This window comes from Cololabis saira, chromosome 12 (genome assembly GCF_033807715.1).
Source record: "Cololabis saira isolate AMF1-May2022 chromosome 12, fColSai1.1, whole genome shotgun sequence".
NCBI classification, from domain to species: Eukaryota; Metazoa; Chordata; class Actinopteri; order Beloniformes; family Belonidae; genus Cololabis; species Cololabis saira.
Window position 1 is genome coordinate 21,963,828 of NC_084598.1, and position 24,537 is coordinate 21,988,364.

General features: G+C 43.2%; 2 protein-coding genes across 4 annotated transcripts in view; one reads left to right on the forward strand and one right to left on the reverse strand.

The window, feature by feature from the left end:
* Positions 1-4,040: 4,040 nt before the first annotated feature.
* Positions 4,041-18,647, forward strand: zhx3b (zinc fingers and homeoboxes 3b). Of its 3 annotated transcripts, none has more exons than XM_061735986.1 (7): positions 4,041-4,374; positions 11,106-12,006; positions 12,088-12,195; positions 12,301-13,836; positions 14,685-15,422; positions 16,352-16,616; positions 17,666-18,647. In XM_061735986.1, the coding sequence occupies exons 2-7, from the start codon at positions 11,263-11,265 to the stop codon at positions 17,674-17,676; spliced, it is 3,402 nt and encodes a 1,133-aa protein (XP_061591970.1). In that variant the 5' UTR covers positions 4,041-4,374; positions 11,106-11,262; the 3' UTR covers positions 17,677-18,647. The 3 variants fall into 3 exon arrangements, with proteins under 3 accessions (XP_061591970.1, XP_061591971.1, XP_061591972.1); XM_061735987.1 differs by lacking the exon at positions 4,041-4,374 and adding an exon at positions 5,583-5,664; XM_061735988.1 differs by lacking the exon at positions 4,041-4,374 and adding an exon at positions 6,025-6,624.
* A 280-nt stretch (positions 18,648-18,927) lies between these two features.
* The window catches only part of plcg1 (phospholipase C, gamma 1), a 35,651-nt gene continuing 30,041 nt past the window's right edge, over positions 18,928-24,537 (reverse strand). Inside the window, exons 29-33 of the mRNA XM_061735985.1 lie at positions 23,997-24,111; positions 22,757-22,918; positions 22,519-22,607; positions 21,579-21,847; positions 18,928-21,495 (exon numbers count right to left, since the gene is read on the reverse strand). Of these exons, the coding sequence (XP_061591969.1) occupies positions 21,614-21,847; positions 22,519-22,607; positions 22,757-22,918; positions 23,997-24,111 (600 nt within the window). The 3' untranslated portion in view covers positions 18,928-21,495; positions 21,579-21,613. The remainder of the gene's footprint in view (positions 21,496-21,578; positions 21,848-22,518; positions 22,608-22,756; positions 22,919-23,996; positions 24,112-24,537) is intronic.

Here is a 24,537-nt window from a genome sequence, read left to right on the forward strand (position 1 = left end):
TAAACTGCTTTTATATCAACGAGGGAAGACGGAGTGTTGAAAATGATGTTTATTTTACCCGACTCAGTGAAATTGCTTTTATTATGGTATATGGCTATATGACAAAATATTGGCCCCATTAGAGTAAAAATGCACAATAAAGTCACATCTAAGATAAACTAAAAGTCATATTTTAATCTCAATAGATGAATTACCAGATCAATAAATAATTAGATCACAATCAGAGGAAAAGCGTGAACATAGAGAAACTGGTAGAAAGGTTCACTGTGTTGTGGTATTATAGGCATTTAGCAATCTAATCAATGCAGATTTGCTTAGTGATCACCTTTATCAGATGACGAAATGCTTCCATACAGACGGCAATAGAGCACATAGGGTCACTGAACGGTTTACTGAGAAATTGATGTGAATCTTTATGGACGGCCTTTATTGACACCAGAGCTCAACGTAGCTCAACAACACACAAGATCTTGAACAAATGGGTTTGATCTAAAACATTGTCATCAAAACATTAAACTCTTTTAATGGCACACATCTGCATGATTACTAGAAAGGAGGAGGTATTCTCATTAAAGTAAAAGCACAAATGCTTCACTGTATACAGTTAGACCCTGTTGTATTTTTTTTTTTTGCCTTTATACACCACCACAATAGTTTTTGAAATAACACACTTAATCAAACTCTCAACTTTCAGCTTAATTTAAAGAGGTTTCTCCAAAATGTGACAATGGAATAGGTGTCTGTTTGGCGGCGGCCCCCGGGCTCAGCTGTTACTGCACCAACGACAGATGGTTAATGAGCAGAGTGGAAGCAGCTGGTCAAGTCTGTGCGGGTCACCTGAACTGCTGCCCCACTGCCCCTCCCACAGCTGAGCCAAAACCACACCCCAGCAGCACTACAGGGTTTACAACAAGCTGACATTAGGAACAAGAAAACATTATTAGATATTGCCAGAAAAAATCTAAACAAACACCCCATGTTCTGGACTCAAATGTTTTGAACAGATGAAACCAAGATAAACCTGTATCAGAACAATGGGAAAAGAAAAGTACGGAGAAGGGAAGGAGGTCTTATAATCCAAAGAATGCCATAAAATGTGATAAACATGATGGAGGCAGTGTTATGGTATGGGCATGTCTGACAGCCAGTGGAACCGACTCGTTAGTGTTTATTGATGATGTGACTGCTGACTGAAGCAGGAAGATGTGTACAGAGCTATACTCTCTGCTCACACTCAGCCAAATGCAACAAAACTGATAGGACGGTGTTTTACAGTGAAGATGGGTAATGACCTAAAACGTCCCGAAAATCAAAATGTTTTAAACGCAAAGAAATTGAAGACTTTTCAAAGCCAAAGCAGTCAACATATCACAACCCGGTAGTAGGCCATGCATTTTAGTTACTGAAGATGAAACCGAAAGCAGCTGCAGTGAGAATCTGTCAGGAAACTCAAAACTTGCTGAATCCATGAGATTCAGACTCCAAGCAGTCATTGACTGCAAATTATTTTAAGTCACATAATAAAAATTATGGTTATAATCACGTTGAAGTCATTTTGTCTAAACAGTTATATGCCATAGAAAATGTGGGTTCTTTGTTTAAAAAGGCTCCACTTCCTTGAAGGTGACAGACGTGTTTTTGTGAAACCTCTTAAAAACACTTTGATCACATTGTGATTGTTTTATTTCATTGTGTTGGTGTATAAAGGTAAAATCCTAAAACTCTGTAAGTAGCCTACTCCGTTACAAACAAAACCCCTGCACTGATAATATGACATGGGTTTATCACAAAATGGCATTAAAATGTACCAAATGGAAAAAGATTCACTGTTACTGATAATATCAGGAACATCAGTTGCTTTCATTAACAACAGAACTTTACTATAGTGTTTGGATGGGTTTTAGCTGATTTTTGTGTTAAATTCAAACTGATTTTTTTCTTTAACTTAATAAGTCGGATGATAATTTTTTAATTGAGCATAAACTGGTTTTGTAAATGTGAAAATAGCCAGTTGATTCGACATATTCATAAATCTCTTCAGCTGTAGGTCAGCTAAAACTAATTTGTGCTGTAGAACAGAGTAATGTTAGGATTTAATTAAATTGTTAAAAGTATGAGGGTTTTTTCTACAAGATTGTACACTGATGGTTGCTCTCAGTGCAGAACCACCTCCTGTTTTTATGACTAGACTGATTAGCTGAGTTCTTCTTTAGGTGAGGACGGTGAAGAGGAACGGATGTTTAAAGGGGACCTATTATGGCATCTAATACCTATTTTAAACAGGCCTTGAATGTCTTAAAAACAAGCTTTTGATTGTTTTTGCTAAATAAATTAGAATTTCAGCCTCTGAGCCATGTCTTTATCTTCCCAGTCTCTAACCTCATTATCTATGCAGGATTCTGAGTGGGCGGGGAGGCTATGATAATGAGGCTCTGTGCTGATTGGCTGCCTAAATGACACGATACACCGCTACGAAAAAATGGCGGAAGCTCCGGCCGGCGGAGTTACCATGTCCTACTGCATGCGATGCGAGCGAGCGCCAGCGACAAAATCAATTCCATTGCTTTATTTTCTATTGGACTGTCCTAACTGTCCGCAGCGATGCAGCGCTGTGCAGCACGACGCGCCGCGCCGTTTTGAGCTGAACATTTATCGGACGCCCTGCTTCTATTTTCTTCCTGACGCTCGCGTTGAAAGCCGGTTGAAAGCGCTGTAGGAAACAGTCATGATGAGGAACGGCTGATCCAGTTAGTTGAAATGAGAAGTTATCTCTATGATACCTCCTCATTTCACCACAAAAACCTCAATAAAGTGGCAGCTGGCTGGAGGGAGATGGACACAGAGCGTCCAATGTCACGCAGTGCGACGCAATAGTCGGACGCTCACATGCAGTTACACGGTTTTATACTTGTGGGCATGGTTTGCATTTTGGTTACGTAACGAAAGGGAGCAGAATCTGAACGGTTCGTAGAAGTCACATCACACTGGATGGCACATCCGGGAGGCTGTGCAGAATTTGGTTGCTTTCCTCCTTCTCTGAGTTGGCAGGCTGAGGGGAGGCCACTTTGTTAAAACAAGAAAAAAAAACGTGTTTTTCATAATAGTCGCCTTTAAGATTGATGGGTCCCCTCCTGTTTTTCTCTGGGTTTTGGTTGTCTAGATCTTTACTGGGTTGGCATGTCGGATTAGAGATAGACAACAGAAAATATTTGGCTGAAAGTGTGACATGTTTAAGTTTCTTTCATTGCGGTTCAACATCAGCTCCTACAACGTACAAAACACCTCCCTTTTTCAGTATAAATATGACTGGATTGATGACAACAGTGTGCATTTCTCTCCTACCTATGTGGTTTGAGAAAATGTTTTTAATCAAGTGTCATTCTTTGCCATGAATTCATTTTAGCTTTCTGATCCTTGTATGTTTTATGTTTGTTTGTTTATTGTTTTGATATGATTTTATTTTTTTGTAAAGTTACTTGTCCTTGTATGTATTTTCTTTTATATGAAACTGAATTTATTTTTCTGCTGCCATCTTGACTAGGACTCCCTGGCAGAAGAGATATTGTATCTCAATGGGACTTTCCTGGATAAATAAAGGATAAATAAAAAAAGTGTTCCTCCGGCTGGAAAACATTGTGCATGATATAATAAAAGCTTGTATTAATCTTGATTCTTTTCCCTGGTTTTCTTATGGTTCACCAGACAAACGAACACGAGGATGTTTTTAGTAACAACTCCGTAGTTTGACTAATTTGGAAACTACAAGCAGCATAAGGACATTTGAATATTCAACCTTTCCTTGCGTAGACAGCGGACGGTTTCCTTGGCAACGAGGTGACTTCAGGATAACTTTTAGGCGCTATCTCTTTAAGAGAGGTTACCTGTGAAGGGGGGGACAGGTGAGAGCCGCCTGAACTCCACGTTTTTAACCAGTACCGTGACAGTTTATGCTCCAATCACGCACTTCTCTAGAGCAGCCCCTCCCTCCCCTTTCCCCCGCGTGTGTGCGGGTCTATGCGGGACGGGACTCCAGCTCTCTCACGCCAACTCCACCGTCCGTGACGTCTGCGTCACGTGTGCGTCTCTTCCCTCGGCACGTCCTTCGTGTTTTCCTCCTTCCCTCCGCTGGCAGCTTCACCGCCGAGAGCAGCACGAAATAATAAACAACAGCGAGGAGAGAAACAGAGCCGGGACCGAGTCTCTCCGGTCCGGTGTGTCCGCCCAGAGGGGTCCTGTCCTGCCGACTCCTGCACCTACAAGTTTCCATCAGTGCAGCCAGACCTCCCTGCGTCGCTGCTGCCTCTCTCTCTCTGAGTGCATGTCAATGTAAACTTTTCAGTACCTGCTGCGTGCAGGGAGCTCCGTGACGGCGAGGTGAGTGTGGTTCAGTGCCAGTACCGGGGTTTACCGGGCTTTACCGGGGTTTACCTCTGCTAAACTTGCCTCACCTTTGCAGCTCTGCTCAGCAGCGCTGGCCAGCTGCATGTCGCCTGCTTAAAATGGCGACAGCCGACCGTGTGGGGGGGAGAGAGGACTGACTGGATGTTTTTGGGGGCTTTGGGAGAAGGGAAGCGGGTTTCCTATCTCCCTCAGTCGCTAGATAAGTTGCACACCGTTTAAAAAGCGGTAACAATTGCGTTAAGTTGGGGTCTAAGTTGAGCGGAAGGCGCATCGTTTTCAGATCTGTTTGACGCCTCACAGCACAGCCTCTCCGTTTATCTGCTTTTTCCCCACAATAACACCGCTTACTTGTCAAATGTGTTGAAACATCCTCTTTATATTGTTTGTTTACAATATTATTATATCGCCAGATCTGCGAAACAATCGGGGAAATCAGAATTTCACCTGTCCTGTGTTGCTGTGACTGGAGAAGTTAGAAATCACTTTGACGACTAATGCTGTTTGCCATCTGTTGCCCCTTTTTTTTAATGAATGTATAGCTAATTTACCCTTTTTTTTATTATTTTATTTATTTATTTTTATTTTATTTATTTATTTTGCACAGTGATAGTACAATCATTTTTTTATCATATAAAGACAAATAATTTGTGCAGGAGAGGAAAAGAAGCCCGAAGGGCTTATAAGAAATCCTCCCCTCAATACAAAATCACCAAAAACAAATCAGTCAATAGCAAAAGAATAGAAAGGAAAAAAAAAAAGGTAAAATAAACAAAGAAAAATACAATAAGTACACAAACAAAAATATCCATGAAATGGCAATTTCATTTCCGTAAGAATAGCCTGTTATTTTGTCTAGATAAAAGATACCCCACCAAGCTGGTCCTAAACGTAATTTAGTTTTTAATGTTCTGGTTCTTTTTTTAATTTTTTTTGCACAAGACGTACTGAGGTGTTTGTGTTCACATACTGGCTGGATGTGCTTCCTCTCTCAAGCTGTAAGCAGCAAAGTATTGCCTTATGAGTCTGTAAGCTGTTGCCATGGTCATTTATCATGTCAGTGTTTTCATGAGTGTGTGTCACTCCAGGGATTAGAGCAAAGCTTTCCAAGGCAGCTAATTTGTGTCTGATGTCCACGTGAGTCTCAGGTATAGACAGACAGTTTAATCCAGGTACCTATTTATCACCCGCCGATTACCTTCTGCAGTTTTCACATGACTGCTTACAGGAGGCGTGACGACACGTGGAATAACGATATTTAAGAAGGTCAGAGGTTGAAAATTCAAAGTATCTGTTCCTGATTTGAAAGCGTTAATTACATTGCCTCATCCTGTTATGCTTCTTTGTGTTGTTTGGAGATGGCATGAGCTTGGTGGATGTTCGTCTCACTGACTAGTCCACCCCTCCATCCATCACCCCCCAACTCCGTTCCCCTCTTTAGTGTTTCTTGCAGCTTTGATTTGATTTTCTCTGCCTGCAAACCTTATTTTTGATCTATTTCACAACCAAAACGTCAGTTTATGTTTCAAATGGCTAATAATTTGCAGATGACTCAGTGAACCTTGGAAGTTTTTCTGGCATTTGTGACTTTTCATCAGTGAATTTCTTCTTCATGCGGCCCATGTAATGATGATTTACTTGCAGATCTCAACTACCAAGGATGATCATGGAAGGGGGGGAAAAAAGAGAGAGGAGAAAAAGAGAACTACTCTCAAGAGCTTTTTCAGAGTCTTGAAGGAAAGTAGTGTGATCCACTCACATGTCCACAGCGAGCGGGTTTCGGTCAGCAGCGGGAGCAGCCTCTTGCTCTGCTTAGCTGATGAACAGCTTGTGATGTCAGCCATTTTAGGTTGGACAACACAAAGCATGATGCTCCGCCATCTTTCTCTCCCTCCCCTGTCAGCCAACCCAGTTTTAACGCATGCACCGGCAGCGGCCACAGCAATGCAGCCGCTTGCAGCCCACGCAGCCATCCGCTCCCTGACCTGAGAGGAGCCCAGATGGAGACTCGGGGATCAGAGGGATAGGCACTGTAGGGACCCTGTAATTGAGGTTTCCTTATGCGTGCCGATACTGTGCGACAACTGAGACAGCTGCGGACAGGAGTTTAGATGCACCAAACATGCATTTGTTTTAGTGAGCTGTGGTTGTCAACGGGGACATGATGGAGTGAAATCTTAGATCTGATTGACATGCAGAGGTTATCTGGAACTGTGCCCGTTTAAGGTGGGTGGAAGTTGTTTTTTTCAGAGACACAAGAAAACCTGGCGAAGAATGAGTATTCAGAACTGCAAAGTTGAAAAAGGTGTACACTGCGTAGGTGCAAACTTGATAATGAGCTGGAATGCATAGGTTGTTTTTTATCGGAAAGGTATAGCATCTGCTCAACTCTCAGGCCTGTTTTATATATTCATACTTGAATACAAGACTGCTGTGTGATTTGGGCCTCTTAGAGGCACAAGGGCAGTGAGTGTGCAGGGAGCTGGGCAGTATGGCAGATGTCTGGACAGACATTTAACAGGAAGAGACGACAGCGGCTCTGGCCAATAGCACGCCTTGGAGACGGCGACCACACCTAACAGAGAGACATGAACACTGTGTGCGGGAGGCACTGAAATAGGAGCAGGGCAGGGACTCTCCAAATACCACTCACAGGGGCGTGTGGAACAAACAAGCTCTGCTTGGGTCAAGGGCTGGATGGCATGGGAGATGCGAGCGTGTTTATCTACACGCGTGTGCTTGGAGAAGTGAGCCAGTGGAATAGAGATTGGGAGGGTGGGGGGTGGTGGGGTAGGAGGTGGTTGCCATGGGGACAGTAACACACCAGTGACGCTGCCGACCTGTCTCCCTGGGCCAAACTTGTTCGAAGAGGGAGAAGAAGGGGGGAAACGGTGGGAGGAAGGGAGGGGAAAGAGAGGGAGTAGAGATGTGCGAGAGGGAGGGGGGAGTGACGGGGAAGAGGAAGGAAAAAAGACGACTTGGAAAGCAAAGAAATGAAGCAAAGAAAAGGCCCACCAGTGTTTTTAACACATCCACTGTCCTACCAAGAGAGCATTTGTTTCAGAAACAAGATATCGCTGCGGTACACCTGTGTTCTCAGCTGGCTGTTGAGCTGTGAGCTTTCCCGAGCGTTTGAGCACTATGATTACTGGTACTGGTTTGTACGCTGAGGACATAGTCCTGGCCTACGCAAGAGTCGGTGTAGGTGCGGAAAGAAGGTCATGCAACGCTGATGATGCAAAGATAATACAGGTTTTGAACCAAGGGGACAGAAATGTGGTCTTGATACTGGGAGATCGGTCGCACACAATAAACACGGCAGCCTTACTACCTTAGTAAACAAGCTTCACGCATAGGCATGCGAGCACCCACCCCCGCACGCCACACACTCACACACACACACACACACTAACACACACACACGCGCGCCCACCCCACCCTCCGTCCCTCCTCTCTACTCAATCTCACAGGAAACCCACACATGCAAATGCTTTGACATGCATAACAGACGCCAAACCAGCATTGCTGCATGGTCAGTCGGCGTAGACGCAAGAAGTAACAGTTGAGGTACGTCAAAGCGTTCACACCGGGGAGTCAACAGAACTTCTGCTGACACACAAGCCGCCCATTTTGACCTGCTCTTGATGGCTCAACTTTTATTGTTCTAGGCATCACCTGCGTGGGGCCTCAGGGTCTCTCGCCATGCTGGGGATCATTTCTGCTGATTTAGCCATGAATTTTTATTTTTTTAAATGTATTTCTTCCCCTCTTCTGCAGGCACGTAAGCGTTCAGTCCTTACACGGTGTGATATGTGTGTAAATGGGATCTTTCTTTTCCCAAAGATGTTGTGTGGATGTTTTAGCTGCAGTTTCACCACTGAAACTTGTGTGTGTGCACAGATGGACATTAAAGCTGAAGTCCAGGTTACGTCCATTGGCAGAACATTCCAGGCTTTGCAGTGAGAAGGGAGGAACACACTGTGTGATTTCAGTGTTGAACAAGAAGGGGGCTCAGAAGTGCGGGGGAAGGCTGGCTGCAGGGGGGTATCAGGGAGGAAAATTCCTCACAGAAACACCTCAGTGCTTCCTCCGCGATAGTTAACACCCCTCCTCACCCCAAACAGCCTGCCCATCCCCCATCATCATCTCCCATTCGCTCTCTTCTTGCCTGCCACCCACACCCAGCAGAACCACGTGATGGATGGCTGCGACTGCCCACCCATAAGCCTTTGTATCGGTCATGTGACCAGCCTGCCTTGGCAGACCGGTGCCCCCTGATGCAGAACTGAATGGCTGGGGAGTAGGAGGGTTGTGCAGCAGCCCAAGCCAAGGGCAGTTACTCTCTGTAGGGGGGATGCAAGGGGGGAGGTGAGGGGCATCACGTTCCCTCACAGTAGCAAACCTCAATTGCCTATTAACCCCTCACACTCGGATCCAAAGATGTGGATAAACTTCTCTGGCTCAAAGTGAGGAGAGATTAAAAAGGAGAATCCTTTTTTCATCCTCTAATCACAGATTTATTTGAGCATCTAATTCACAAGATAGAGATGATTTAATAAGACATGCCGACCGAGATATTTTGGGTCTGCCTTTCTGTCACCCCCCGAGTACAGAGTGAACCTTTTAATACCGTCTGCCACATCCCAGTCCTGTGAGGGTTAACTGGGCTCTGATCTAATGTGCCGTGACCTTTTGTGTGACAAACCAAAATGATTTCTGTGTGCTCTTGTGAGTGGAGGACAAAATATTTGTCATTGAACAAGTAGAAGGGTTGATCTATTGACTGAAACCACTCTTGAGGTTGTTGCGCATGTTTACAGTGAAACGATGATGCTACAACAGTCGTGCGGAAAAAGGTTGGCATGAAGAGCATGCCAACCTTTTCCAAGTCCCAGATAAGTTTAATATCATCATTAACTGCTCTGTGTATACAAGCTGAATATATGAGTAGTTTAGATTCAGGCAGTCTACCTGGAAACCAGATTTTGTGTTTGGTTTGTTCATGGAGTCCCCTTTTGCGAGGGGATGGGCTAGACTTTGTGAGATTTCACAATTTTCTCCTTGAATTCTGCTCAGCTGTTGAACCTTGGTGAGATTTCCTTACGCCGTGCGAGAAGTGTCATGTCGGGGCAGAGTGGCTAGGAGAGTAATTGCCCTAGAGCTGTCCTTCAATACTGCATCACATCCTCTGTGTTTGGGGGACGGAGGTAGGTGCGAAGCCCTCGGTAGGAAGCCTCATTTCACACAAAGACAAGGAGTCTGTCTGGAGTTGTGGTGAACATTTAAGACGTATGTTCTCATACAAGTGTGTTTGTGTCGCAGCTGGAGGACAGAGGGGAGAGAGGAACATGTGCTGAAACACCCAGTTGCCTGCTTAGTTGTCATGTACACGCTGTCGAAAGCAGCAACATTCAAAGTTTCTGTTGGGTTTTTAATCAAAGCTGTTAAGTGAGGTAACGGAGACTGGATTTAAAAAAAGAAATCAGTCTCTGTGGGTCTATGTCTGAAAGAAGGGAAGTGAGACGTGGTCGTGTGGGGGAGGGGACAGAACGAGGGTAGGACAGGAGCTCGCCCCAAAAGCCTGTTGTGAAAGAGCAGACCAAGCTGGTTTGAACGCCCTCGTAAAAGGTCGAGGAAAAGACTCAACTATTACTTTAATCACATTTTCTAACGTCACTGACTTTTTTCCTCAAGGTTTTGATATTACCTGTGTGAATGACGCCTCACCTGGAATAGGGCTGTTCGATTTTGCCCAAAAATAAAATCTCGATTTTTTTTTTTTTTTTTTTTTTCTCTCAAAATCCGATTTTCAATTACGATTATTTTGTGAATTGACAAAAGGCAAAGAAATGATTTCAAATATGCTTTTTTTTGATTGAACATTTGCCCCATTGGGCTTTAAGTGCAAACTTTGCTCTTATTAAACCAAAAATGAATGAATAAAGTGCAAAACTCTGTAAAATAAGTTGAAAAAAAGTTTTAAAAAATATAATAAAATATAAAGTTTTATCTCTGAAAAACAAAAATCAGCAAATCAGCACTTGCAAACATACAGTAAGTTATATTTCCAATCAAATAAAACAAGACATTTTCTAATTAAACTAAACTGGGTCTTTGCATGCTAAATAATAATGCAACCCATGAAGGAGGTAGAGGTGTGTAATGTCAGTCATTACATTTGCTATTCACATTTGCAAGTTTTTTGCAAGGAACACGAGCCGGTCTACCGCATCTGGCTTGAGGGATGCCCGGTGGCATGTTACAACGCCCCCTCCTACACTAAAGAGCCTCTCCCATGGGGCACTTGTCGCAGGTATTGAGAGGTATTTCCATCAATCATTAATATGGTATCAATCATTAATATGTGTGCAGACAAGGTAAAAAAAAAAAAAAAGTGAAAAATCGATTTTATGATTTTCACGTTTTAACATCGTTCTAATTACATAATCGCGATTACGATTTAAAATCGATTAATCGAACAGCCCTAACCTGGAATCACCCATCTGTACAGGATTTGTTTATTTAACCCAGTTAGGTGGGAAAACTGTGAGAACTCTTTATCTCACGTGTTCTGAATCCAGTTTCACATATTTTTCTTTGTTTGTCACTTGAATATAAAAAGGAGTTAACCAAGTTTGTTGGGTTAATTCAAGGTTTCTCAACTTAAATGGCGACTGATTTAACTCTAATTTGTTCCCCATTTCCAGGATTTCCTTACAAACTGCAGAGTGAACCAGTTGGACCCATGGACGAGCCCCGCAACCCTCGTTCCCCCATGCCTGGTCTATAGTCAACAAGAAGCCCATCTTCTCGCTTACACCCCCCTCTCAGCCATTTGGCCAGCGCTCCCACTGTGACCACACCATGGCCAGCAAGAGGAAGTCCACGACGCCTTGTATGATCCCGAGCAAGGTTATCCGCCACGTAGAGGAGGCTGAGCGGGACTCTCCAGTTTTTCTCCACCACTCCAGGGTTTCTGGGGGTGACACACATAGGATTTTAGACCCTGGTGAATCTTCCAAACTAGAAGCTGGGGATGCTGATATGGACGGTGCAGGCACTTACACCTGTAAGCCTTGTAATTTTGAAACCCACGACCTTAATTTGTTCTTGGACCACGTCTACACCGGGCATCCAGAGTTCCGTGCAGATCCGAGCTTTGTGTGCATGAACTGTGGTGTTTCGGCACTTAAGTTTGAAGGGCTGGCCCTGCACAATGCCCGAGTTCATCCCAGCACTTTGAACACCACTCTTCAGTTGAGGAAAAGGGACAGGAGGGTGGTGGTGGAGCAGAGTCTCCTGAATGTGGCAGAGATGGGGAAAGAGAGTGAGATTTCCATCACCAAAACCCCGATCATGAGGATGCTGAAGGGCAAATCGGAGCCTAAACGGATTGTGGTGTCTCACCTGGTCTCGGATGATCTGACCTCAGATCCTCATCCTATCCCTGCTTCAAGAGAAGCTGAAAGAAAAGAGACGGCGGCCGTGACGGTCACCCATGTTCCTACAATTGTCCACAACGGGACAACTAAAGTCACACTGCCCTCAGCGATCCAGATAGTCAACGGTTCAGCAGCATTACCAATGCTCAAGACTCCCATCACACAGGTACGTGTTATCTCATACAGTAGCTGTTCTTGCTCTGTTTTTATTCCATCTATATTTTACATTATTTTAAAATTCCTCTAGGTGGTTTCTGTAGCTCAAAACAGAAGCATTCCCCACTCTGCGCCACTAAACACCTCCTCAAATGTTTCTTCAGCTTCCCCACTTTCATCCTCAAAAAATCTCCCCAAGGTAGCTTTTGTTTTTTCTGTCCTTGAAATATGAACATTATAATTAGATGAAAAGTAACAAAATGTCCTGGAGTGACTTTACTTTTTGTTCTTGTCCTTCTTCCAGGTAATGATTCCTTTGAGCAGCATCCCCACCTACAGTGCCTCCATGGACGACTCCTCCTTCCTGAAGACCTCCTTCAGTAAGTTCCCATACCCCACAAAAGCCGAGCTCTGCTACCTGACCGTGGTCACCAAGTTCCCCGAAGAGCAGATCAAGATCTGGTTCACCGCCCAGAGGCTGAAGCAAGGCATCAGCTGGTCTCCGGAGGAAATAGAGGAGGCCAGAAGGAAGATGTTTAATACGATCATTCAGACGGCACCAGCCACCTCTCAGCACCAGACCCACAGTCACCACGGTCACGCCCAACACACAATCACAGTCTTGCCTGCCTCACTCGGGGCTGCAGGGATCCCTCAATTTCTACAGGGATCTCTGGTGAGCCAGGGAGGGGTCATCGTCACCCAGCCCGTGGTCGCAAATGGCATCCAGGTCAGCAGTGCTCCCGTGGCGCTGGCTGTCACACCTAAGCCCCAGGCAGCTGCTCGGCCCATGATGCAGGCCCGGCCCGCCGCGGCCCTCGTGGCAGACAAAGGAATCAGTATGGTGGTGGGAACAGTGGGCAGCAGCAGTGCAGGGAGCAATATCATTGTCAGCAGTAAAAGTGGGGGAGGGGGCACGAGCAGTTCTAATAGTAGTAACGCTGGTGTCATCAACCTCAGTCTTGGAAACGGTAATCACAGTAATGCTAAGGTGAGCAATGTCAATGGCAAACACAGCGCTGCTAATGCAGACTCCAGTGGCAAGAGCAGCGCTGCCGGCCCCGTCAGTGCTAAGAACACGGATGTCAGTGCAGCGAACAACACCAGCTCCACGCGCCTCGAAAGCAAAGCCGTGGACAGCAACAGTATAAGTGACAATAATGAACGGCAGAGCAAAGACAGTTACAGCAGCAGCAGCAGAAATAACAACGCGAGCACGGACGATGACGAACCCTCCGCCAGCGACTCCCCACTCATCAAAATGGAGGACGCTTCATCCCCCGCCTCCAAATCCCCCTCCCCCTCTCCCATAGCTGCTCCTGGCAGCACACTGGGCTCCCGGACACCTGTCAACGCATTCCTGGACCCCAGCTTTTACAAGGCCAAGAAGTCCCAGGAGCAGCTCGGTGCACTGAAGGATAGTTTTCAGACCAACCAGTTTCCCGACCAGGAGGAGGTGGAGCGCCTCGTCAGTCTGACCAGCCTCACCGTGCGAGAAGTACGCAAGTGGTTCAGCGACCGGCGCTACCACTTTCGCAACCTCAAAGGTGGGCGCTCAGCCACGGGAGGGCAGAGTAAGTCCAGTACGGCGTCCGGAGCAGGGAGCGGTTCCAGTACACCTGGGAGCACCGCTTCCGCCGACATCTCAACCCTGGGAGATCTGTCAGAAAGTAGTAGCAACTCTGGTTCAAAAACACCCCAGCACAGCTCACCAACGGCTCCCTTGAACCCGGCTGGGACACAGACTCCCACTTCTCCCACCACACCTTCCCGCCGACACCCGAGAGCGCCGTCACCCGACTTTACAGCCATCCGTTACAAAGAGAGAGACGCCAACCAGGTGAGACTGCTAAATAGCAAGCATGAGTTTATTTTAAATGTCGTAGTGTCAGTAGGGTTGTTCGATTAATCGATTTTAAATCGTAATCGCGATTATGTAATTAAAACGATGTTAAAACGTGACAATCGTAAAATCGATTTTTCACTTTTTTTTTTTTTTTTTTTTTTTTTTTACCTCACACACACACATATTAATGATTGATGGAAATACCTCTCAATACCTGCGACAAGTGCCCCATCGGAGAGGCTCTTTAGTGTAGGAGGGGGCGTTGTAACATGCCACCGGGCATCCCTCAAGCCAGATGCGGTAGACCGGCTCGTGTTCCTTGCAAAAAACTTGCAAATGTGAATAGCAAATGTAATGACTGACATTACACACCTCTACCTCCTTCATGGGTTGCATTATTATTTAGCATGCAAAGACCCAGTTTAGTTTAATTAGAAAATGTCTTGTTTTATTTAATTGGAAATATAACTTACTGTATGTTTGCAAGTGCTGATTTGCTGATTTTTTTTTTCAGAGATGAAACTTTATATTTTATTATATTTTTTAAAACTTTTTTTCAACTTATTTTACAGAGTTTTGCACTTTATTCATTCATTTTTGGTTTAATAAGAGCAAAGTTTGCACTTAAAGCCCAATGGGGCAAATGTTCAATAAAAAAACAGCATATTTGAAATAATTTCTTTGCCTTTTGTCAATTCACAAAATAATCGTAATTGGATTTTGAGAGAAAAAAAATCGAGATTTTATTTTTGGGAAAAATCGAACAGCCCTAAGTGTCAGTATGATTAACAAGTTGTGGTTCTTGGAAAAATAAAACTCTTTCATACACGTTCTATTTTTAGGTTAAAGCCCTGGAGACCAGCTTCACCCAGAATGATGACCCATCAGGAGAGGAAGTGGACAGGCTGCGATCTGAGACCAAGATGACCAGGAGAGAGATCCATGGCTGGTTCGCTGAGAGGAGGAAGAGGGTGGCAGCGGAGAAAAAGAGGGAGGAGGCGGAGCGGGCACTGAAAGACGATGAGGATGAGATGGAGGTTGATGGAGAAGAGAGACAGAGAGATGACGGTTCTGGAGAGCTGAAAGTCAATCCTATTAAAATCAATTTGAAAATGCTGAAAGTGACAGAGGCCAGTGGCAAATCGGAAAGTGAAGGATCGGATAGTCCAACAGTACCGCCTCACTCCAGCAGCACGCCTGTTTTGTCCACAGGCTCCACCTCATGCACGGTCTCCAAACCAAGCCCGTCCTCCACCCCAACACAGAAAACGCCCCACTCCCTGAAACCCACAACTGTCCGTGGGAAGAAGACGGTGGAGCAGCTGCACCTGCTCAAACAGGTCTACGCTCGGACACAGTGGCCCAGCGCCACCCAGTACGACGAACTGCTCACGGGCACCGGGCTGCCCCGGTCCGAGGTGGTGCGCTGGTTCGGGGACTGTCGTTACGTGCAGAAGAACGGCCAGCTGAAGTGGCTGGAGGAGTACCAGAACCTGGGCCTGGAGGAGGACCTGCAGAGGGAGAAAGAGAAGATCCTCCAGGCTCACCTCGACACCCACGGCAGGCTGGAGGAGTCACAGGTACTCATCACAACATATGGTGTGAACATTAAAATAGAATAAAAAGGTGTTGTTTTTCTTTACTCGAGTAGTTTGATTCAGAACTACTTAAACTTAAAAGACAAAGAACTGATTTGTGCTGCTTTAGTAACACGCCACAGGATCTGCTCAGCTACTTCTACAGGAGAGAATATAAATACTTATAAATATAAATACTTGTTTGAAACATTCATATTTAAAAAAAAAAAAAAAAAAAAGTTCTTCTCAAAAGGGAGGTATGAGATGATAATCTTATATGTATTTGACTGAAGACGTACAAGTGAATTTCATCCCATAGTTATCAGTTAATTGACTTTCAGGTTTGTCTTTTTTTTTTTTCTCCTTAAATGCTGATTACAATTTAACATTGTTTATATTTTATGTTTATATTTTAGTTTTCACAGCGTTATCATGGAGAGACAAAACTCTTATCTTTTAGTCATCATTTTACAGAGACGTGTTTTTAAATAAGAATAAGCTCCACACAGCGTTGTGTACTCCTGCACTAAAGACTGAAGAGGGGATTGTCCCAAAGCCATTATGAAGCTCTCGGGAGGCTGCGAAACAGTCTCTTGAACTAATTTAATCCTCAACTCAAAGGAGCTTCTTTGTTTAGTTTGACATAAAACATCCTCTTACCTTCATCAACAAAGCAAAGACAAAATCCACTTACTTTTACTTCTTTGAGGGAAAATGTCTTTGACGTTTTTGTGAGTTGTTGGGGAAGAAGTTCAAATCTCCAAATTGCTCCAATTCACAACAAAAGTCATAAAAATAACCCCAGCCAAGAAAGTAAACAGGTTGCATCAGATCTTCAGTCTCATTCAGTTGTCTGTCCCGAACACTTATGGGGCCTGTGTCGCCATGCATGATCAACATAACATATTTTATTATTTTCTTTATCCTGACAGTTGCAAGAACTGGCTGAGGGCAGTGGTTTGACAGCAGACCTGGTACGACACTGGTTCTCTTCAAAGGTGAAAGCAACTGCAGCTCATACGATATCAGCAGACCCGGTTGTATCAGGTGTGGCAGCAGAACCGCCGTCAACAGGATCCTGCCCACCGGAGCTGCTGCCAGCAGGCGGAGTGGAGAGGAAAACCGTGGAGTTGGATTGCAGTGTTGCAGCACAAGCAAAAGAGACCACGACTGACAAGATGTTGAACACTGTTAAAGGTAATCGTTGTTTGGAGTTTTACTTTCCATCATACACTTAAAAGTTCACTCCAGCTTTGTGGACAGGTATGTACAGTTTTATGTAAAATGCTTCTCTCCTGTTGGTATTGGGTCTTACACAAGTAGGGTTGCCACCTTTCAGAAATAGAAATAAGGGAGGCCCCGATTTCAGCAGCGCAGGCGCCAAAAAAAAGGGACATCCCCAAAACTTCTAAACTGCATAGAAATGTATTTATTTTATATGAAAAAACAAAATGCTTTGATTTAAAGTTTAAAGTGCTTTAATAGCATTTAACTTGCATGACTGTACAGACAGCCAACCATATAGCAACTGAAATAGCCTCCTATGATGTGTACGTCCATCAGCCCAGATGTAGAATATAACCTACAGGTGAAGGTCGGAACATTAGAATATGGTGTAAAAGTTAATTTATTTCAATAATTCAACTTAAAAGGGGAAACTAATATATTACATAGTCTCATTACACGCAAAGCAAAATGTGTTAAACCTTTATTTGTTATCATTTTGATGATTGAATTGTTTATTGATTTCATAATATAGAGATTTTTTCATTTGGGGTTTTCATAAACTGTGAGTCATAATTACCAAAATTATAACAAATAAAGGCTTGAAATATCTCACTTTGAATGTAGTGGAAACAATATATTTGTTTCACCTTTAGTTGAATTTACTAAGAATGAAATTTTGCAATATATTCAAATTTTCCGACCTTCACCTGTATATTATTACATAAATAAATAAGAGCATAATATGTCCGTATTGGTTCAATACAGAACGCAACTTTTAATTCCCAATTATGTAACAATTCCGTATTTTAAGGGACGGGTGGCGAGCCTGTACACAAGTAAATTTCATAAGTAAGAAACTTGACATGTTTGTGTTAAATAGAGGTTTAGATTCAGGTGGAACATACAAAAACAACATTTTCATGTTGTGACATATTTGTTTCAAGTGCATATCTGATGCCAGAACCATGATTTTTGTTTTGGGGAGCATAATGAGAAGGAATTTTCTTTTATTTCTACAGAAACCGATTGAAGTGGCCTTTGTGCGAGGACGAATTCACAACGCAGCTGGTCTTTGTGCTGGGAGTCTGACTAAAAGAGACTTAAAGGCAGATTGTGCTTTGTAACAGGATCCCTGGATGGAAACGGATCTGGACTCCATCTGCACCTATCCAGCCCTCCCTCACTTCTACCTTCTCAGTCCCACCGCCAGAGGTTGGCATGACCTCCTCCGACACGCCACATACACTAAAGCCACTATCCTCAGCCACCCACCACTTCCCTCCTTCCGTTTTCTGTAGCCATCCGCTACACAAGCACATCCTCTGATACGCTACCATCTTCCCTTCAGAAGGACGTTTTCAGAAGAGACTGAAGTGAAGGGGTGGAGGTAGAGGGAGGTTGACTCTGGAGTTGTGCTGCCATGTTTGTTCTGCCTGCTGCGATGGGATGAATTATGGAAAGTAAAAAAAAAAAGATGAGGGAAGTCTAGGTGGTGGATGGACCGTTATCAGTGCTCAAAACAAATCGGAGACCAATTGTTTTAGGATACGAAAAACTGCACAAGTCTTTTACCACAGGGTGCTTGCTGAGAACTTAGAGTATTCTTATGTTTAAATTATGTCATTCATATTTTTGTTTTTCTCATGTTTTGAAGGTGGGATGTGTTAGCTTTGGTGTTTCACTTTAGAGTTCTAACTACATGCTCTTTAATTTAAATTGGACTCGACACGGTTCAGTATGCTGCGACATCTGGACTTATTTCACCCAAAGAAGGCAAGCACCCTGTGGTGTCCAAAACAACAGTGTATTAGACTTATCTGGAATATGGTTTGTGTTGTAGCATTGAGTGCTTATTTACGTTGTCGACATGCACGTACATTTGTTTTTATGGAACTTTCTTATTGAATTAATTGTGTAAAAGAACTGAACTTTTATTAGAGTTCCATACTTAGGCTTGATGTACAATTTTTAACAGATGTATTTGCAAAAATAAAAAGAACGTAATGAATCCGTGGCTGTGCAAGTCATTGTTGAAAGCGTCGGATTAATGTCAACTAAACCAATCCCTTCATAAGTATCCGCCCTTGAGCGCTTTCATACAATTTATTTTAGTGAAATTAGTTTAAAAAGGCCTCATAATTGCAACTCATCCTGGAGTGATTGCATTTCCTGTGTAGCAGTATTTGAAGTTAAGAAAAAAGTATTTTGCATAAATGGCACATTCACGCTTTTCACTGAACTGCAAGAAGAGCAATTTAAAAAAAAAAGGAAAATAAGAATGTATAAAGCAGTGAGTATTTTATTTACTTTTCAGCCTTGAATATGTTTTATATGAAAGGCAAAATTAAGATGAATACTTCTCCATAGTTTAGGCACATTACAGGAAGGCAAATGTAAATGAGGCTGTCACTAGGACAATTTAAAAAAAGGAAAAAAATGACAGTTTAGTACACTGTGCATCCACATAGGTGTTCTCAGTTACTCTGAATAGACCTCATTACTGGTGGCTGAAAACATACTTGGTGCCTTTATAACAGGTACATCAAAGCGTCGGCAACTTGTCAAACATGGTCTGTACTTGCTCAAACAAGGCTGAGAAACAGTCAAAATAAGTGATAACATCTGTGCGGGTGCCTGATGGCTGTGCAGGTGAAAGATGTTGCTTTTATGTGGCATATGCACATGGAGGCACAGAGCTTTGCAGACAGATCAGCAATAAGAGCACTGGAACATGAGCTGTCCACAAAGACCGTTCATCCACAACAGAAGGAAGAATACATTTAACACAAAGGAGCTTAGGGGATTGATACCGGGGTGCAAACAAACGCACGCACTCCTGACACAGCTTTTACCTTAAATCATACCATATGGCTTAAGTGTGACTCAGCAGTCAAACACTGAGTGAGATATCAAGCTTACTTTTTATAATCATGTACAAGCAGGAAAAACGCTGCTCTGGATTCACACCTCATGGTAAAATGTAAAGCTAAGAATGCCAAAAACGTGAAATACAGCAATTTGTATTCCCACTGTGCAAACCTTTTTTGTTTGTTTTTTTTGCACAAAATCACAAGTTAATGGGCAGTGGCAATTCAGTCGGGTGTTTAGGCAGCCTAATTTAAAATCCTCACAACTGTCTGGGACAAAACTCAGCAGCAGCACAAACAAAAAGGTCCCTTATGTTACTGTGGTGTAGCTAGCTTCACCAGACGACATGATTTATATCTTACACTGGTTCTGGTTATGCTTGGTCAGTATGGTCAGAAACACTGATTTTTTTTTTTTTTTTAAATAACTGACAAACTCCAAAGAATCTGGTTTCAGTAAAACACCTTTAGGACCTAAAACCAACGTTAACACGCAGCGGTCGGAATGAGAAATTGTTTTCCTCATTTACACTAAAACCTCATAAATCTGAAGAACACTGAGCTGAAGGGTTAATCAAGTAACTTTTACAATCTCAATTTTCCATAGTAACAGTATTGATGATATAGTGATAAAACTGAAACATATACAATGTCTCCTGAATAAAATGTGAACATGAATGCTGCATTGAAGAATAATGGTCAAATTGTTGAGCGCAAAGATTTGCATGAATGCAGCCCTGAGCCCTGTGTGAACGGCCCCTTAAAAAGGGGCAAAGACAACTATGCAGCCATCAACACATTAACTGATGAGGGAAAAAAGAAAGAGCCAATTATTAAGAAAACAGATCAGTAACAATCAGACTACAACCTTTTAAAGGCTTGACATTGTTCCCTGCTCTCTCATCATCACACAACTGGATGAACCCTGCAGGAAAAGAACTGTCAGTGAACAAATGTTTGAAGTCAGACTTGTAAAGCAACGCAGAACAGTGGAATGGTGTGCAGTTTTTGTTTTTTTGGAATGCAATTAAGAAATAAAAAGTATGTGCAAACGTTTGACCTTGTTTGCTCTCGCTGCTTCCAACACAAACAGGCTATGACTTCTTCCTGGCGCCATGAAAAAAAAGGTTTAAAAAGAAAATGTAATCTCAGCTCAGGTTTAAAGTATGAGTTCATCCAGAGGCATGTAAAGTCCTTCTCAAAGAAAAGAAGAAAGATACATTAAAAAAAAGAAGAAAGAGAGCCCCCATGTTTTACACAAACATTTAAAAAAAAAAGAAGAAAAAAAAGGTCACATTATGAATCTTAAAAGGTTTAAATAATCATAATTAAAAACACTGAGACAGGAGCTCTTTGAGAGCACAATGTCAGCTGCTGTTGTCTGGCCAACAGCACAGCAGGAATAAATATATATATTCATATATGCCAAAAAAGAGAAGAGGACAGAAACATAACTGAACACAGTTTCAAATTGATACCTTTTTCTAGATCTCTCTTGTATCCAAACTAAGCAGCTGTTGTGCATAATGAAAACACAAGAGATTACAATCTGCCCCGTGAAACACAGTCCAGGGCTGAACATCTTTATAGCCTTGCTCTTTGTTCTGCTGTGAAAGTCATTTTTTCTTCCTGTCCACAGCAGTCAGCTTCCTCTCTGCCACCCTGCCCCTCCAGTGTCCAGGTTCCTCCTTCCTGTGAGGAGGGCAGGGCGGGGAGGGGGGGTGGTGTTGGGGTGGGGTGGGGGAGCAGGGCCTTTCAGGAACGGAGGGAGGGAGAGCAGCCTTAAATGTAGGCCAAAGTGGTGGTGGGCGTTTCCATGGAAACAGTGTTCACAGCAGTCAGTGACATCATCAGTACGGGGAGAGGCGATTGGGTGGGGAAGGACGATGGGGTGGGGGGGGGGGGTCTGTGGCAGAAATTAGTCCTGGTTGGCTTGGAATCAGACACGGTTCTGTTCGCCCTCTCCGGTCCTCCCCAACATCCTGAAGAGACACACAGGAGACTGCAATCTTCTACCCGCTCCACACACAAGCACGTACAAGAGCAGCGCACTCCACACACTCACCTCGGGTTCTGCAGGTCCACGTGGTCCAGCAGAGTCTACTGCGACACCCTGAAGTCTTCTATAGGGGACTGGTAGCGGGATTCAAAGGAGCCTTCCCTTCCCCGGTAGGACATGGCCTGAGCAGGCGACTGGGGCAGAGGAGACATGCTGGAGGAGGTCGAGGACACCGAGCTCAGCTCCCCAAAACGCTCTCGCCTTACTTGGGCTGACGATGTCAGTGACGAGGTCCCGACAGCCAGCAATGGACTCGGAACCTCACCATTTTCATCCTAGAAGAACCGGGAGGAGAGAAGTCATTTACAAGTTACAACAACACGGGTTGTACTGCAGATCCTCATGATGTCTATGAGGATTATTACATGCTAATAATCTCATGCTAATGTTTATAAGTTAATGGTAAACATTCTGAAAGATACTGTTACGTTATCAAAAACCACTGCAGCTGCACATTTTCTAGACATTTGCATTACCACCTGAACAGGAAAATGGAAATGAAATTTGAAAATCAGTTTCAATTTCAGCAGTGAGAACTTATTTCTTATGGACATGTACTGCTGAATGAGGATGAAAGTCTCCATGATAAGGTTCTGTGAATATTACCAAAGTTCATGTGTAAAAACGACTTTAGAAAGTGTTGCTGCCCACTTCTCGGATGGAAATGTATGGATATCTTTCGCTTAGTCCAAAGCATAGGAACAGAAGGCCAATGCTCTGTTACAGTTCTGACTGTGACATTACCTAGTAAACTAAGGAGCGAAAATGTCATTTTTTGTTATTCTAGCTTCCTAGAATAACTCAAACTGTCTGGTCAAAGTAGGATGTTTCAACTACCACACAGATTCCTGATTACAAGTTACATGGTACATGGCTTGGCTTTATGTCTTCTTTTAAAGTTTGTTGATAGTACGTCACAAAGGAGATTTCAGAATAAACCGCTTACCCTGCCTCTGACAATATCCAAATGGACTAGCAGAGAAGCCAACTCCAGATCCTCGTTGTAGCTGTTCTTCAGAGGAACTGACCGGTAACCTGGTGCCATGAAAAGCAAAGAAAAACACTTCAATTTGACCATTATTCATTATTATCCGTTGCCCTGTACCTTAACATGTGCAATGATAATAAAGTTGATTCCAATCGAATTATTCCCCCTGCTTGAGAGGAAGGTTGTGAGCACATACCTGTCTTTAGGCCCTGAATTGGGAATGTTGCCTGAGCCAGGAAGTTTTGGTCATTGAACATGTCGATTTCATAAACCACAAAGCGCAGGAAGGCGAAAGCAGAGTTGTACACTGTAAACCTGAACGACTTCCTTGGCCACGTGGGATTCAGACCGTTATCAGCTGCAGACGACAAGAAAACACAAAGAATGCACAAGGACTGTGAAACATACATTACCCACTGGTGTCAATGTCATTTTGTAATTGTGTAACTTTCTCCAAGTAAATAGGACTGTAAAAAGCATATAAGTATCAAGTGACTATATAAAACACATCACTGTGTCACATCCAGAGTTTAACATAAAAAAAAAAGATATAAAGCATTTCTTTAAATCCATAAATGAAAATTATTTTGCCATGGTTCATTGCTCTTGATTAGAAACTAGAGGATATAAACACAACTAAAGAGACAAGCTTAAATATAAAAAGACATGCTACTGCTTTATATACTCATGAGTGATTAATGAGAACTGTCTGCTTATGTTATTGGTTTACAAAACTCTTAATGGCTTTGACTCTTAGTGGCTTTAATACTGCAAACCCTCAGCTCTCTGGGAAGAGACACTTTAATTGTACCAAAATTTAGAGCTAAAACCCACAGAAAGACTCACTGTTCCACAGATGTGGGCCTTAATGAAAACAGCCTTCCTGAAGACCTGAGGCTAACAGTGCTGATGTTTGGGGGGGAGGGGGGATTTTTGGTAAAAATCTTTTTTTTAAATACATGAACTTTGGAGGATTTATGAGATCTAAATGATTTCCCTTCCTCAGCCCTTTAGAGCTTCTAGAGGCTTGAACGTTGGGGCTGAGGTTAATATTTTGAACTGAGCATTTGCACTCTAAGCATTTTGTGTTACATTCAGTTTATTAAAAATACAATACAAATACAGTCTGATTGAACAGAAATATGACTGTTTTGTAAGAGTTAAGTTCATCCTACTGGAAAACACAAAGCTAAACACGTCTTCTCTTATTAAAAGTTGACGCGAGATGACATCATGTCCCCATTAGGCAGCGTTTTCCCCCCTAGATTTTCCCGACAGGCCACAGTTGTTTGTACAACTTCCTGTTTTTCCTCGGACCAGAAAGCAAATTACGCCACAGGTAACGCATGCAGGAAACAGCAACTCATTCCTAAAGTTTTGCTGCAGCAAACCTTTACTGACAGAGAAACCTGTGGTAAACATGAAGCACTGCTCACCTGCCGAGTCTGTTTTTTGCTTGGCATTGTCATACTCAGTTCCGCACACCTCAATCTCAATGAGAGGGCAGACAATGCCTCGTCCGTGCTTGGGCAGGTGCCTGGCTCCCAACACCTTCAGAAGACCAAAAAAAAAAAGAAAGCAGATTAAAATTTCAGAACTTCATGCATCATTCATTCCATCACATGCTCACGCATGCACTACAACCCTCAACAAGTAACATCAGCTACTGCTCACAGTGGAACCAATACATGTAACCTAATTGCACCATCTCTTAGTACTTTTACCGCTCTCTGTAATAATGAAAATATAATTTCAAACATACAGAACAGGTCCTACATACTTCTCAGTGCTGCTTTGCCATGGGTTGATTTAAGATGCTGTATTTAAAAAAACAAAAAAAAAACAACTTCCCTTCGTGGTCATTTAGGTACAGATGTTTGAACTTATGAAGTGCACTTGTAAAAAAAGTACCACAAAGTCTCACACTTGAAATAATACAGAGTTTGTACACAAGCATCAACACTGCGACAAGACTGC

Excerpts from the sequence above, each read along its gene's own strand:
- zhx3b (XM_061735986.1), top strand. The coding sequence starts at position 11,263 with ATGGCCAGCAAGAGGAAGTCCACGACGCCTTGTATGATCCCGAGCAAG. Across the intron at positions 12,196-12,300 it reads CCTCAAAAAATCTCCCCAAG|GTAATGATTCCTTTGAGCAG; the intron begins GTAGCTTTTGTT and ends TCCTTCTTCCAG. Across the intron at positions 13,837-14,684 it reads AAGAGAGAGACGCCAACCAG|GTTAAAGCCCTGGAGACCAG; the intron begins GTGAGACTGCTA and ends TTCTATTTTTAG.